At 47.1% G+C, this 14,398-nt stretch overlaps 1 protein-coding gene across 3 annotated transcripts in view; it reads right to left on the minus strand.

Moving 5' to 3' along the window:
- Positions 1–5,288, minus strand: part of PIK3AP1 (phosphoinositide-3-kinase adaptor protein 1) — a 1,392,564-nt gene extending 1,387,276 nt beyond the window's left edge. For all 3 annotated transcript variants that reach the window (XM_069240444.1, XM_069240442.1, XM_069240443.1), the window contains exons 1-2: positions 5,226–5,288; positions 3,662–4,377 (exon numbers count right to left, since the gene is read on the minus strand). In XM_069240444.1, coding sequence (XP_069096545.1) covers positions 3,662–3,674 — 13 coding nt within the window. In that variant the 5' untranslated portion in view covers positions 3,675–4,377; positions 5,226–5,288. The remainder of the gene's footprint in view (positions 1–3,661; positions 4,378–5,225) is intronic.
- Positions 5,289–14,398: the final 9,110 nt, after the last annotated feature.

Genomic DNA, 14,398 nt, shown 5'->3' on the forward strand with positions numbered 1-14,398 from the left:
TGCAGTTGGTGCAGTGGCACTAAGGTCCACAAGAGTAAGGCCACAATAGCATCCTAATTATAGCAAACAAGGAGATGAGGATTAACTGCATTTGCTTGCATTATGGAGCATAGCATCTCTGCTGCACCACGTCTTGTTTCTTCACAACTAAACAAATATACGCCAACTTAGATCTCTGTACAAATAAATAGTGCATACTATTGCAAAAGAGACATGCTATTACTCCATATACAAAACCTACGTCTATATGTCTCCTTGACAACCCATACAGCAGTATTGTCAAACAAGGAATTCACAACAGATGAATGCTGAGTAATAAGATAGATGGTGTGGACTTCTGCTTTCATCTTAGCACTTCTATTGCCTTTCTAAGGTAAAACCAACATGTCATACGTCAAGAATCTCCATCCACAGAGGCACTGACTTTATTAACTATACAGAAGCAATGCAGAGTGTCTGCAGGATCATAAAGTAAATCAAGAAAAAAGTGTTGAACACCATTTTAGGCTGCTTTAAAGCACAAATCAGAGATCAGAAGACGGGCGCCTTTAATTACCATTTGTTAGACCTGACAACCTTAGGGTGGTCACCCTTAACTTTTTGCCTGCCTCCCTCCACTTTTTGGACACTGTTTTTGCTGGCTTTTAGACTCTGCGCACTTTATCACTGCTAACCAGTGCTAAAGTGCATATGCTCTCTCCCTTTAAACATGGTAACCTTGGATCATATCTGATTGGACTATTTAATTTACTTATAAGTCCCTAGTAATGTGCACTATATGTGCCTAGGGCCTGTAGATTAAATGCTACTAGTGGGCCTGCAGCACTGGTTGTGCCACCCACTTAAGTAGCCCCTTTACCTTGTCTCAGGCCTGCCATTGCAAGGCCTATGTGGGCAGTTTCACTGTCACCTCGACTTGGCATTTAAAAATACTTGCCAAGCCTAAACCTCCCCTTTCTCCACATATAAGTCACCTCTAAGGTATGCCCTAGGTAACCCCTAGAGCAGGGTGCTGTGTGGGTGAAAGGCAGGACATGTACCTGTGTAGTTTACATGTCCTGGTAGTGTAAAACTCCTAAGTTCGTTTTTGCACTACTGTGAGGCCTGTTCCCTTCATAGGCTAACATTGGGGCTGCCCTCATACAGTATTGAAGTGGTAGCTGCTGATTTGAAAGGAGTAGGAAGGTCATATTTAGTATGGCCAGAATGGTAATACCAAATCCTGCTGACTGGTGAAGTTGGATTTAATATTACTATTCTAGAAATGCCACTTTTAGAAAGTGAGCATTTCTTTGCACTTAAATCTTTCTGTGCCTTACAATCCACGTCTGGCTGGGCTTAGTTGACAGCTCCTTGTGCATTCACTCAGACACACCCCAAACACAGGGTACTCAGCCTCACTTGCATACATCTGCATTTTGAATGGGTCTTCCTGGGCTGAGAGGGTGGAGGGCCTGCTCTCACACAAAGGACTGCCACACCCCCTACTGGGACCCTGGCAGACAGGATTAAACTGAAAGGGGACCTGGTGCACTTCTTAACCACTCTTTGAAGTCTCCCCCACTTCAAAGGCACATTTGGGTATATAACAGGGCCTCTGCCCTACCTCATCAGACACTTCCTGGAGAAGAAACCTGAACCAGAACCTGCATCCTGCCAAGAAGAACTGCCTGGCTGCCTAAAGGACTCACCTGTCTGCTTTCTACAAAGGACTGCTGCCTTGCTGTTGCCCTGCTGCCTTGCTGAACTCTTGCCTTGCTGCTGAAGTGCTCTACAAGGGCTTGGATAGAGCTTGCCTCCTGTTCCCTGAAGTCTCAGGACCAAAAAGACTTAACTTTTTCATTTGGACGCCTTGTGCGCCGAAAAATTTGACGCACAGCTTGCTCCGCTGTGAAAAATTCACTGCACGCCAATCCGGAAAGACGCCGCTCGACGCGATGCCTGCGGTGCGACCGGATCTTCGATGCACAGCCTCGCCTGGACAACGCCGCCCGACTCTAGAAAGGAAATCGACGCGACGCCTGCCGTGAGGGAGAAGATTCCACACACAGCCCACCGGAATGACGCGCAGCCGGAAAACAAGCCTAGGATTCCACGCACAGACCCCGGGACATCTGGTAATCCCGCGAACCACAGAAGGAGACTGTCCGCGCGCCAGAAAACGAAGCACGACTTCCCCGCGAGAAAAATAATGACGCAAGTCCGTGTGTGCAGGGGAGAAACCGACGCACACACCATTTTTACACGTATCTCTTCCTCTGCGGCCCTTTGCGGAGATTTTCCACTTTAAACCAGGTACTTTGTGCTTGAAAGAGACTTTGTTTGCTTTTTAAAGACTTAAGACACTTTATATCACTTTTCAGTGATATCTCTACAATTTCATATTGCATCTTTGATCGTTTTAACCTGCAATTATCCAGATAAATATTATATATTTTTCTAAACACTGTGTGGTGTATTTTTGTGGTGCTATATGGTGTTATTGTATGATTTATTGCACAAATACTTTACACATTGCCTTCAAAGTTAAGCCTGACTGCTCGTGCCAAGCTACCAGAGGGTGGGCACAGGATAATTTGGATTGTGTGTGACTTACCCTGACTAGAGTGAGGGTTCTTGCTTGGACAGAGGGTAATCTGACTGCCAACCAAAAACCCCATTTCTAACACCATTAGTGTACACTTTGTAAACCAGAATCTGATTTCATAACACTGAAGGTGTGTCTACTTTGTTTTCAATATGGGGAATTATATTAAAGGAGGCATCTCCAGCAAGTAGCTTGTGAGCACCTGGTAGCTGTCCAGCCACCTATGAGTAGCTCTCCTGTGTGCAGCCAAGCCTAGTCAATCAGAAGCTTTGACTGGTTAAATTAATATATGTATTCCAAAAAAGAAAAACAAGTATTTGAGACGAAAATGTATGTATTTTCAAAACTCATTATGAGATATCTGGAGAAATCCTAAATATATTTTAAGCTGATACTTACAGATCAATCATGCAGTGCTAAGGAGAGGTATTACTAATACGATTACCTTGGTACCAAGGGCATGCACCTGTGGCTACAATGCATTACCCATGCAGAAGCATTCCATGTTGACAGGACCTTTTTTTTACTTTATTGCTGCCGATCTGCCTGGTGAAGTGAGGTTATCACTGCTCATAAACTTGCATATGGTGGCCATGAATATAATCTTGCCCTGATACCGTTACTAATACAACAGTAATAATATTCGTAGCGCGGGATATTTGTATTTGAACATAAGTAGCTCTTATTACTGGAAAGGTTGGACATCCTTGTTTTACAGCTACACAACAAACAAGTGGGTTTTCCTACAGCTTCTAATAAACTGAATTTACAGAAAACGTTTCTATGCAAGGGTTTTAATAATGGCTCTTCCATTCATGAACAAAAAGAAAGGACATGGATCCCCTCCAAGTGTCTCCCAAGTGCTTTAAAAGACGAAGCCGTTAAGGAAGTAAACACCGTGCATGTGCTCTCTCAACGTAGCTACGAGCCTTGGTTGTTCTTATTTTACAGAACAGGCTCCATTTCCTTGACCAAGATAATATTCTAGTTCTCGTTTATCTCACAATGAAACAGCTAAGAGGAAGTGAGGAAAGAAAGGCTTCGCACGGAACGAATAACAAAAGCACCACATACCTGTGCCTGCCATCCCCTCCTTACAATCTTAAACTGGTTCTTCGGTTATGGAGCCCTCCTCCAGGCACCTTTGGCTTCTTCTCATATCGTCCAATGGATGTCACTTCCTTTGGTAATGTTCTACTGTGTTAAAGAAACCCCACTTGTGGTCTCGTTTCAGGCACAGCCGTCGTGAACCTTCTTGCCTTCGTCCAGCTGTCTCCTTCCGGTACCGAAATGTACCTCACACTCCCTTAGCAAAAGAAACGCTGGGTCTCTTGAGATGGACCGCCAGGTGCGGCCGGTACGAGGTGCCACTTATAGTCAGGGATGTCTCATGCCAGTAGCGCTGGATACACAAGAGACCGGATAATCAGGGATCGGTACAAACAGGGGGCCGAAGGGTGTATGGTGGCCAGGGACACCGTGGACAGTCAGGGGTACCGCGCCTCCTTTCACAACAGCGAGTTACTGGTGAAACTGCTGGGCAGCCCACCCAGATTAGCAGAAACACAGCAGCGAGAGTGTCTCCCTTCAGTCGTCATTTCCTAGCCATACCCTCACCGACACTCTCAGAATGAGATCACAGAGTACATGGCGTGACAAAGTGCACGACGCACTTCCACTTTCTGCAGTCCTGGGATAGCTGTCATAGCGCCGCGCATTCCGCGCAGCAGCTGGCGCCGAACTGGTAATCACGACCTGGCCACAGTCCGCCCACCTTGCACCGGCTGCATCTGCATATACAAAAGAAACCACTGTCACCGTCACCTCTTACCTGTATTCACCTCATTCTTTCATCCAAAGCTCCCGGCGCATTTATAAAAATGCAACTGGATAGCGCGCCTCTAGTTACATTCTTTACAGCAACACAGGAAAAGTTTGAAAGCATCTTTACAAAATATAACTGCGCTCTTTCAGTGATATATTAGTTAAACAATGTTATTACTTACAAAAGGCGTTACTGTGCCGTATAGCCCAAAGATAACAAATTCAAGTAGAATAAATAAGGAAATAAATAAGCAACGCAGGTGGTAACAGCGGCTTCGAGTTAAAGTGCACTTAAAAAAAACAACACAAACAGCAAAGTAAACTTTCCAGAGCTTGGAAACACTCCAAGTGGGATCGCCTGCAGCTGCATGGCTTTAAGCCCACTTGAAAGGTGACTAAAACATGATCCGGTTAACATAGCCCACATCAGTCTTCACCTTTGCGCACAAAGCAATCCGTGAACGGAAATAAACACTTAATTTCAGAAGAATTCAATGTTCAGCATATTTTCTGAAGAGAGGGACACACACATATTATCCAGCGATATATGTATCGACATTAACAGAAAATAATTCAAATCAAACAATACATATGCATGTTAAAAATCTCAGATTCGCGTGCATTTAACAAATATCAACTACACACGCTGCTTGTATCTTCACAAAATCTATACTAACGTGAGCGTTAAGAATATTAATACAAACGGTGGAAGTGTTCAGTCTACTACCAAAACACGCCGCACTGATATCACACCGCTAAATAACAGGCACTCATTCTTTCGTTAGTCAGCTTCTGAACATTAATACGTTTTTACCGGCCCAAGACTCCGAGCCTGCCCTTCTCGGCTGCAGTCCGTGAGGTGCCGTAGTACCATGTCGGGGGCGTGGAACTATGATCTTGCATTATTTGTCTACGTTGCGTCACCAGTCCAGGAAGCTGGAGCGCTGCCAGAGCTCAAACCGAGTGTTAAACTGAACTGAATTAATGTTATTTAAAATAAAACCGTAGAGGAAAGCAACCCAGTTAAAAAACCGGTCCACTTTTATCCTGTAAAACAGCTTAGCTTTCTCGTACACTGAATGGGCGTTTACGTGTTCGTTTCATGAACATTTTCTGCTTTTGTAGTTTTTGCTCTTACTGTATAAAACTTTACCGCATTGTTCCCCTTTTTATTTCTTTCAGTTCTGTCAGGCCGAGTTTGTGAAAGAGGAGTCTCACATCCCAAGGTTTCACTGGGTCTAATTGGACCCACTTATTGTCGGATTGGGACATACCATGTCCCAAGGCACCGAAATAAAAGTGGCTTGGATTATTCACTTGGGTAGTGAATCAAAGTGGCTTACATTTTCAAACCGAGGCAATTTGGCATATTTTAACACATGTTATATGTGTTGTCTTTGAGGGGTGTGTGACTGCATATATTTGTGCTTGCTGCAAACACCTAGCCAGCCACCAGGGCCAGCCCTAAATCGGATTGACCGTGACGGTGCCTTGGGCGGAAAGCAAATTTGGTGCTTGTTTTGAGGGCAGGGGCTTACTGCGGTGTGACTGCAGGAGGTGTGAGGAAGAAGGGAGGACAACAGGAAGTTGATGGGGAGCTAGCAATTATGCTGAGGTACTTTAAAGGCTGATTGCAAAGTCTTTAACTGCTACCAATTGAGACCAAGGGGGATGGACCATGACATGAAGTCAGGCAGCTTCCTGCTGCGCCCCTCGGAATATTGGCATCCCAGGCCTCCATAGCTGCCAAGTTTCCCAGGTTCATGTGATGTGCTTCTCCAGTCCAGGATTTTAGGTCGGGCATAGCAGTGCGCAAGCGCTGCTTTTCTGAGGTGTTGGTATCAATGTGGGCTTTTAACAACACCCACCTCTCGCCCATCACTTTCACTCATTCATAATCTTGCCTTTTAAAAATCCTTTGATGACATTGGAAAATGCTTTACATTTGTCCCCCCTTGGGGCGATTTTGTGACCGCCTTGGGGACCGATCCTCTTACATGGATAATTGAAAGTTTGCCATTAGGTTTGACTGTTAGTGAACTTCTTTTTCCTTTTGTGTCTCTCCTTCAAGCTCACACTCATGGCGGCCATGGTGCTTTGAATCAAAAAAAGCAAGCCTTAGCCTGTGTGCCAAGGGCAAGTCCATTTGCTCCTGGATCGCACCCAGCTGCATGTCCCCATCCCCCCCCCCTCCTGAAGATAAACCATCTCTGAGAACCACATCCTTGACCCCAGACACCGCAACAAACACTGCCATGGCCTTGACTAATGCTCCACGGTTGGACATTTAACCTACACCTACTGTCACCTCACCTGCCTCAGCACGCACCCCACCCCACCCCACCCCACCGAACAGCCCCACCCTGAACACACCACAGACACCTAAACAAAAACACCAACTCACATGCACCTTTCTCAACACACGCTAACTATGCAAAGACATGACCGATATTTGGGCCCTCTTCTCCACCCACCCTCACACCCGATATCCTCTTCTTCACTGAGACCTGGCTCAACCCCACTTCCACATCTGACATCTCCACCACAATACCCAAAGGAAACAAGATCACACACTGTGACCATATCAATAAGCCTAGCGGAAAGATCACTTTCATACACAAGAAATCCATCCAATGCACCACCACAAATGACAACTTCACTTTAATGCAGCACCTCAACGTCCAGCATCAAAAAGACAGCAAAACCACCACCAGGGGCACCCTCGCCTACCGTCCTCCAGGACCATGTTCAGCCTAATGCAACTTCATTTTCCCCTTTGCCAGACACTCCACTTACATTTTCCTCGCAGACCACAACTCCTATCTCGACGACCACAATGACATCAACACTATCACTCTGCTCGACAGCAAGAACAACATCAGACTCTTCAACACGTCCATGGCCCCATGCACACCACAAGTCGCATGCTAGGCCCCATCTTCACCTCCAGTAACCGCATCAGGTACAGCCACACAACGGAACTCACCTGGACTGACCGCTCCATTGTCCACAACAACATCACCAGCTCACAGACCTCCACTCACAATCTACCTGACGCCCCTACCGTAGCTGGTGCAAACTCTCAAAGGACACATGGATCAACACCCTCAACACTACCCACCCCATCTCCTTCAATAACCTAGACCTGAACATCAAGAACTTCAACAACTGGATCACCAACTGACCAAAAGCGTCACTCCTATGTGCAAGAACACCCACAGAAGGTCCACCAAGCAGGCTAGCTGGTAGACTGAATGCCTCAGAACCATTAAACAACACTGTAAACAACTGGAAAGGAGATGGTACACCAGCAAGGACATGACAGACAGCCTTCAACCTCTACCACAGAGAGGTGAGAAAATCGAAGAAAAGCCTTGGCCTCACACATCGAATCAATCAATCAGAAAATAACTCTTCAACATCAAAGAATTCTCCAAACCCTCAGATGCAACAAACAACATTACCCCCTCACAGGAGCTCTGTGACAACCTTGCAAACTTCTTCCACAACAGGATCGCCAACATCTACAGAAACTTCAAACCCCAGCTGAAGGCCACCAACTTAAATAGGCAACACAACAATCCCGCTACCACCACAGACATCCGACTGACTGAATCTAGCCAGCTCTCTCCACAGGACTCTGCATCCATCATGAACTGGGTCAACTCAGGTGCCCCAAGCGACCCATGCCCTCACCACATTTTCAACCTAAACAAAGCCACGTACTCACCATCTTGTTCAATACCTCAATTGTCATGACCACTGTAAGATGTTGGCCTGGTTTGTGGTGGGTACCTACGGTACTTACACCTTATACCAGGTCCAGTTATCCCTTATTAGTGAAATGTAGACAGTGTGTAGAAGTCAGGCTCTCTAGGGGTAGTGTGGATAAGCAGCCAAGGCCTAACTAGGAGACATGCAAAGCTCCTGCAATACCACTGCAGTCACACAGTACTCACACACATGAAAGAAAATACTCAGTGTTAGAAAAATAAAGGTATTTTATTTTGGTGACACAAATGCCAAAAATACCATACAGACTGTGCTTCTTTACGAGGCAAGTAATATGCAAATTACATAACAAGTATGCAGAAATAGCTGTAAAAACAGTTAGAAAACAGTGCAAATAGTGAAAATCACAATAGTTAGAAGTGGGCCTTGGGGGGAACACAGACCATATACTAAGAAATTGGAATGCGAAAGTCGGTTTCCCACCTAGGCAAGTGTAGTGTGTAGAGGGGTGCTAGGAGTATTAGAAAACACCAAAGGTAAGCAATAGAACCCACCCTAGAGCCCCGGAAAGCAGGAGTAAATCACAGTAACTTTCCTAGAACACACAAGAACATGAGAAAGAAAATTTTACAAGAACCACAAGAGACTGCGCGACACCAACAATGGATTCCTTGACCTGAAGACCCATGGAAGAAAGGGACCAAGTCTAAGAAGCACTGAAGAGTCCAGGGAGAACAGGAGCCACTGCTAACCCGGATGAAGATGCAAAAGAAGAACCACCGGTGAAGAACAACAGTCAGTACTGCACCCAAGAAGATGGATGCGAGTTCCTGGTTGGTGCAGAACATGTCCCATGCCGGATGGTTGATAGCAGTCTGGTTTGCATTGCTGGATTCCGCCAACAAGCCTTGGCACATGCAAAGCTGGAGGTTAGCAGAAAATAGCCCTGTTTGGGACCAGGAGGGTCCCGGTGGACTCTATCCAGGAGATGGAGTCAGAGGGGGCTCTCAGCAACTCAGAGAGCCCTCAGAAGACCAGGCAGCACACACAGGAGTCCCACAGCATAGGGACAAAGACGGTCTAAAAGGAGGACCATGCGCACTACAACAAAGGGTCCCACGCCACCGGAGCACCACGCATGAAGCTGTGCATCTCAGGAAGGAGTGCTGGGGGCTGGAGCTGTCAGGTGCATGAAGAACTTCATGGAAGGATGTCAACAAGCCTTGGCAACTGCAAAACACGCCGTGCACGGGGGTACCATCTTGCGTGTGGAGGCAAGCTCTTACCTCCACCAAAGTTGGGCAGTTGGACATCAGGACCGTCGGGACCACTTAGGTCGACCACCCGTGATGCAGGATCCACGCAGCTCGTCATGAGCAGTTGCTGGCAATGTTGCAGAAGTTGTCTTTGCTTCTTTGTTGCAGTTGTTGAGCTCCTAGAGGGTCCAGATGCAGTTTCTTCGTTAAGAAGGTGAAGTAAAGGATGCAGAGGATTCCTGCTGGTCAGCTACACAGGTAAGCACATATCAGGGGAGGGCTCTGACGTCACCTGCTGGCACTAGCCACTCAGATGCTCCCAGAGTGCCCTGCCAACATGGAATCCAGGATGGCAAAACCCAGGGAGCCTCTGGAGGAGCTATGAGCAACACCCCTGGGGTGGTGATGGACAGGGGAGTGGTCACTCCCCTTTCCTTTGTCCAGTTTCGCGTCAGACAGGGACTGCGGGTCCCTGAGCTGGTGTAGACTGGATTATGCAGGGAGTGTGAGAAGGTAGCCTCTTTCTAGCCTTGTTACCCCCACTTTTGGCCTGTTTGTGAGTGTATGTCAGGGTGTTTGTCACTGTTTTCACTGTCTCACTGGGATCCTGATAGCCAGGCCTCAGTGCTCATAGTGAAAACACTATGTTTTCAGTATGGTTGTTATGTGTCACTGGGATCCTGCTGGTCAGGACCCCAGTGCTCATAGGTTTGTGGCCTATATGTATGTGTCACTGGGACCCTGTCACACAGGGCCCCAGTGCTCATAGGTGTGCATGTATATGTTCCCTGTGTGGTGCCTAACTGTCTCACTGAGGCTCTGCTAACCAGAACCTCAGTGGTTATGCTCTCTCATTACTTCCAAATTGTCACTGACAGGCTAGTGACCATTTTTACCAATTTACATTGGCTTACTGGAACACCCTTATAATTCCCTAGTATATGGTACTGAGGTACCCAGGGTATTGGGGTTCCAGGAGATCCCTATGGGCTGCAGCATTTCTTTTGCCACCCATAGGGAGCTCTGACAATTCTTACACAGGCCTGCCACTGCAGCCTGAGTGAAATAACGTCCACGTTATTTCACAGCCATTTTACACTGCACTTAAGTAACTTATAAGTCACCTATATGTCTAACCTTTACCTGGTAAAGGTTAGGTGCAAAGTTACTTAGTGTGAGGGCACCCTGGCACTAGCCAAGGTGCCCCCACATTGTTCAGAGCCAATTCCCTGAACTTTGTGAGTGCGGGGACACCATTACACGCGTGCACTACATATAGGTCACTACCTATATGTAGCTTCACCATGGTAACTCCGAATATGGCCATGTAACATGTCTATGATCATGGAATTGCCCCCTCTATACCATCCTGGCATAGTTGGCACAATCCCATGATCCCAGTGGTCTGTAGCACAGACCCTGGTACTGCCAAACTGCCCTTCCTGGGGTTTCACTGCAGCTGCTGCTGCTGCCAACCCCTCAGACAGGCAGCTGCCCTCCTGGGGTCCAGCCAGGCCTGGCCCAGGATGGCAGAACAAAGAACTTCCTCTGAGAGAGGGTGTGACACCCTCTCCCTTTGGAAAATGGTGTGAAGGCAGGGGAGGAGTAGCCTCCCCCAGCCTCTGGAAATGCTTTGTTGGGCACAGATGTGCCCAATTCTGCATAAGCCAGTCTACACCGGTTCAGGGACCCCTTAGCCCCTGCTCTGGCGCGAAACTGGACAAAGGAAAGGGGAGTGACCACTCCCCTGACCTGCACCTCCCCTGGGAGGTGTCCAGAGCTCCTCCAGTGTGCTCCAGACCTCTGCCATCTTGGAAACAGAGGTGCTGCTGGCACACTGGACTGCTCTGAGTGGCCAGTGCCACCAGGTGACGTCAGAGACTCCTTGTGATAGGCTCCTTCAGGTGTTAGTAGCCTTTCCTCTCTCCTAGGTAGCCAAACCCTCTTTTCTGGCTATTTAGGGTCTCTGTCTCTGGGGAAACTTCAGATAACGAATGCATGAGCTCAGCCGAGTTCCTCTGCATCTCCCTCTTCACCTTCTGATAAGGAATCGACCGCTGACCGCGCTGGAAGCCTGCAGACCTGCAACATAGTGGCAAAGACGACTGCTGCAACTCTGTAACGCTGATCCTGCCGCCTTCTCGACTGTTTTCCTGCTTGTGCATGCTGTGGGGGTAGTCTGCCTCCTCTCTGCACCAGAAGCTCCGAAGAAATCTCCCGTGGGTCGACGGAATCTTCCCCCTGCAACCGCAGGCACCAAAAAGCTGCATCTCCGGTCCCTTGGGTCTCCTCTCAGCACGACGAGCGAGGTCCCTCGAATCCAGCGACACCGTCCAAGTGACCCCCACAGTCCAGTGACTCTTCAGCCCAAGTTTGGTGGAGGTAAGTCCTTGCCTCACCTCGCTGGGCTGCATTGCTGGGAACCGCGACTTTGCAAGCTTCTCCGGCCCCTGTGCACTTCCGGCGGAAATCCTGTGTGCACAGCCAAGCCTGGGTCCACGGCACTCTAACCTGCATTGCACGACTTTCTAAGTTGGTCTCCGGCGACGTGGGACTCCTTTGTGCAACTTCGGCGAGCACCGTTTCACGCATCCTCGTAGTGCCTGTTTCTGGCACTTCTCCGGGTGCTACCTGCTTCAGTGAGGGCTCTTTGTCTTGCTCGACGTCCCCTCTCTCTGCAGGTCCAATTTGCGACCTCCTGGTCCCTCCTGGGCCCCAGCAGCGTCCAAAAACGCCAAACGCACGATTTGCGTGTAGCAAGGCTTGTTGGCGTCCATCCGGCGGGAAAACACTTCTGCACGACTCTCCAAGGCGTGGGGGATCCATCCTCCAAAGGGGAAGTCTCTAGCCCTTGTCGTTCCTGCAGTATTCACAGTTCTTCAGCCTAGTAAGAGCTTCTTTGCACCAACCGCTGGCATTTCTTGGGCATCTGCCCATCTCCGAGCTGCTTGTGACTTTTGGACTTGGTCCCCTTGTTCCACAGGTACCTTCAGACAGGAATCCATCGTTGTTGCATTGCTGATTTGTGTTTTCCTTGCATTCTCCCTCTAACACGACTATTTTGTCCTTAGGGGAACTTTGGTGCACTTTGCACTCACTTTTCAGGGTCTTGGGGAGGGTTATTTTTCTAACTCTCACTATTTTCTAATAGTCCCAGCGACCCTCTACATGGTCACATAGGTTTGGGGTCCATTCGTGGTTCGCATTCCACTTCTGGAGTATATGGTTTGTGTTGCCCCTATCCCTATGTTTCCCCATTGCATCCTATTGTAACTATACATTGTTTGCACTGTTTTCTAAGACTATACTGCATATTTTTGCTATTGTGTATATATATCTTGTGTATATTTCCTATCCTCTCACTGAGGGTACACTCTAAGATACTTTGGCATATTGTCATAAAAATAAAGTACCTTTATTTTTAGTATAACTGTGTATTGTGTTTTCTTATGATATTGTGCATATGACACTAAGTGGTACTGTAGTAGCTTCACACGTCTCCTAGTTCAGCCTGAGCTGCTTTGCTAAGCTACCATTATCTATCAGCCTAAGCTGCTAGACACCCTATACACTAATAAGGGATAACTGGGCCTGGTGCAAGGTGCAAGTACCCCTTGGTACTCACTACAAGCCAGTCCAGCCTCCTACATTGGTTGTGCAGTGGTGGGATAAGTGCTTGAGACTACTTACCACTCTTGTCATTGTACTTTTCATAAGAGAAAAATATACAAAACAAGGTCAGTGTATATACACATAGCCAAAAAGTTTTGCATTTCCTCTTTTCCCTCTTTTCTAAGTGCTGAAAAGTACTTCTAAACTTTCAAAAAGTTCTTAAAAGTTTAAAAAGTTTTTTTCTGTCTTTCCAAAAAGTTCTGAAAACTTTTTTCTCTTTGTCTATCACTTTAACTCTCTCTAAAAATGTCTGGCACAGGCCAAAAAGTTGAACTGTCCAAACTTGCATATGATCACCTTAGCTGGAAAGGAGCAAGGAGTCTCTGCATAGAGAGAGGTTTGAGTGTAGGGAAGAATCCTTCCTTAGAACTGTTAATTAATATGCTTAGAGTACAGGATAAGGCCATAAGTGCCCAATCTGTAGAAAAAGTAGCTAATGGTTCTCAATCTGATCCAGGGACTCCCCCAGGAAAAGGTTCAGGAAAGAAACTTCTCAGCCTGCCCATTACTAGACAGTCTAGCATAGTTGGTACAGAGGTTGAATCACACCATACTGATGGTGTGCTCTCACATTATGCTGGTAGCCAAGCTGTTAGGGTGCCCTCTGTAAGGGACAGGTCTCCTTCTGTTCATTCCCATCATACCTCTGTATCTAGAAATGTCCCTCCCACCCACCCTGATGACAGATTGTTGGAAAGGGAGCTCAATAGATTGAGAGTGGAACAAACCAGACTGAAGCTCAAGAAGCAACAGCTGGATTTGGATAGACAGTCTTTAGAAATAGAGAGGGAAAGACAGAAGTTGGGTTTAGATACCCATGGTGGCAGCAGCAGTATTCCCCATAGTCATCCTGCAAAAGAGCATGATTCCAGGAATCTGCACAAGATAGTTCCCCCTTATAAGGAGGGGGATGACATTAACAAGTGGTTTGCTGCACTTGAGAGGGCCTGTGCTGTACAGGATGTCCCTCAAAAGCAGTGGGCTGCTATCCTATGGCTATCATTTAGTGGAAAAGGTAGGGATAGGCTCCTTACAGTGAAAGAAAATGATGCCAATAATTTCCAAGTTCTTAAGAATGCACTCCTGGATGGTTATGGCTTAACCACTGAACAGTACAGGATAAAGTTCAGAGAGACCAAAAAGGAGTCTTCACAAGACTGGGTTGATTTCATTGACCATTCAGTGAAGGCCTTGGAGGGGTGGTTACATGGCAGTAAAGTTACTGATTATGAAAGCCTGTATAACACAATCCTGAGAGAGCATATACTTAATAATTGTGTGTCTGATTTGTTGCACCAGTACCTGGTAGACTCTGATCTGACCTCTC

The sequence above is a fragment of the Pleurodeles waltl genome, chromosome 6 (genome assembly GCF_031143425.1).
Source record: "Pleurodeles waltl isolate 20211129_DDA chromosome 6, aPleWal1.hap1.20221129, whole genome shotgun sequence".
Lineage (NCBI taxonomy): Eukaryota > Metazoa > Chordata > Amphibia > Caudata > Salamandridae > Pleurodeles > Pleurodeles waltl.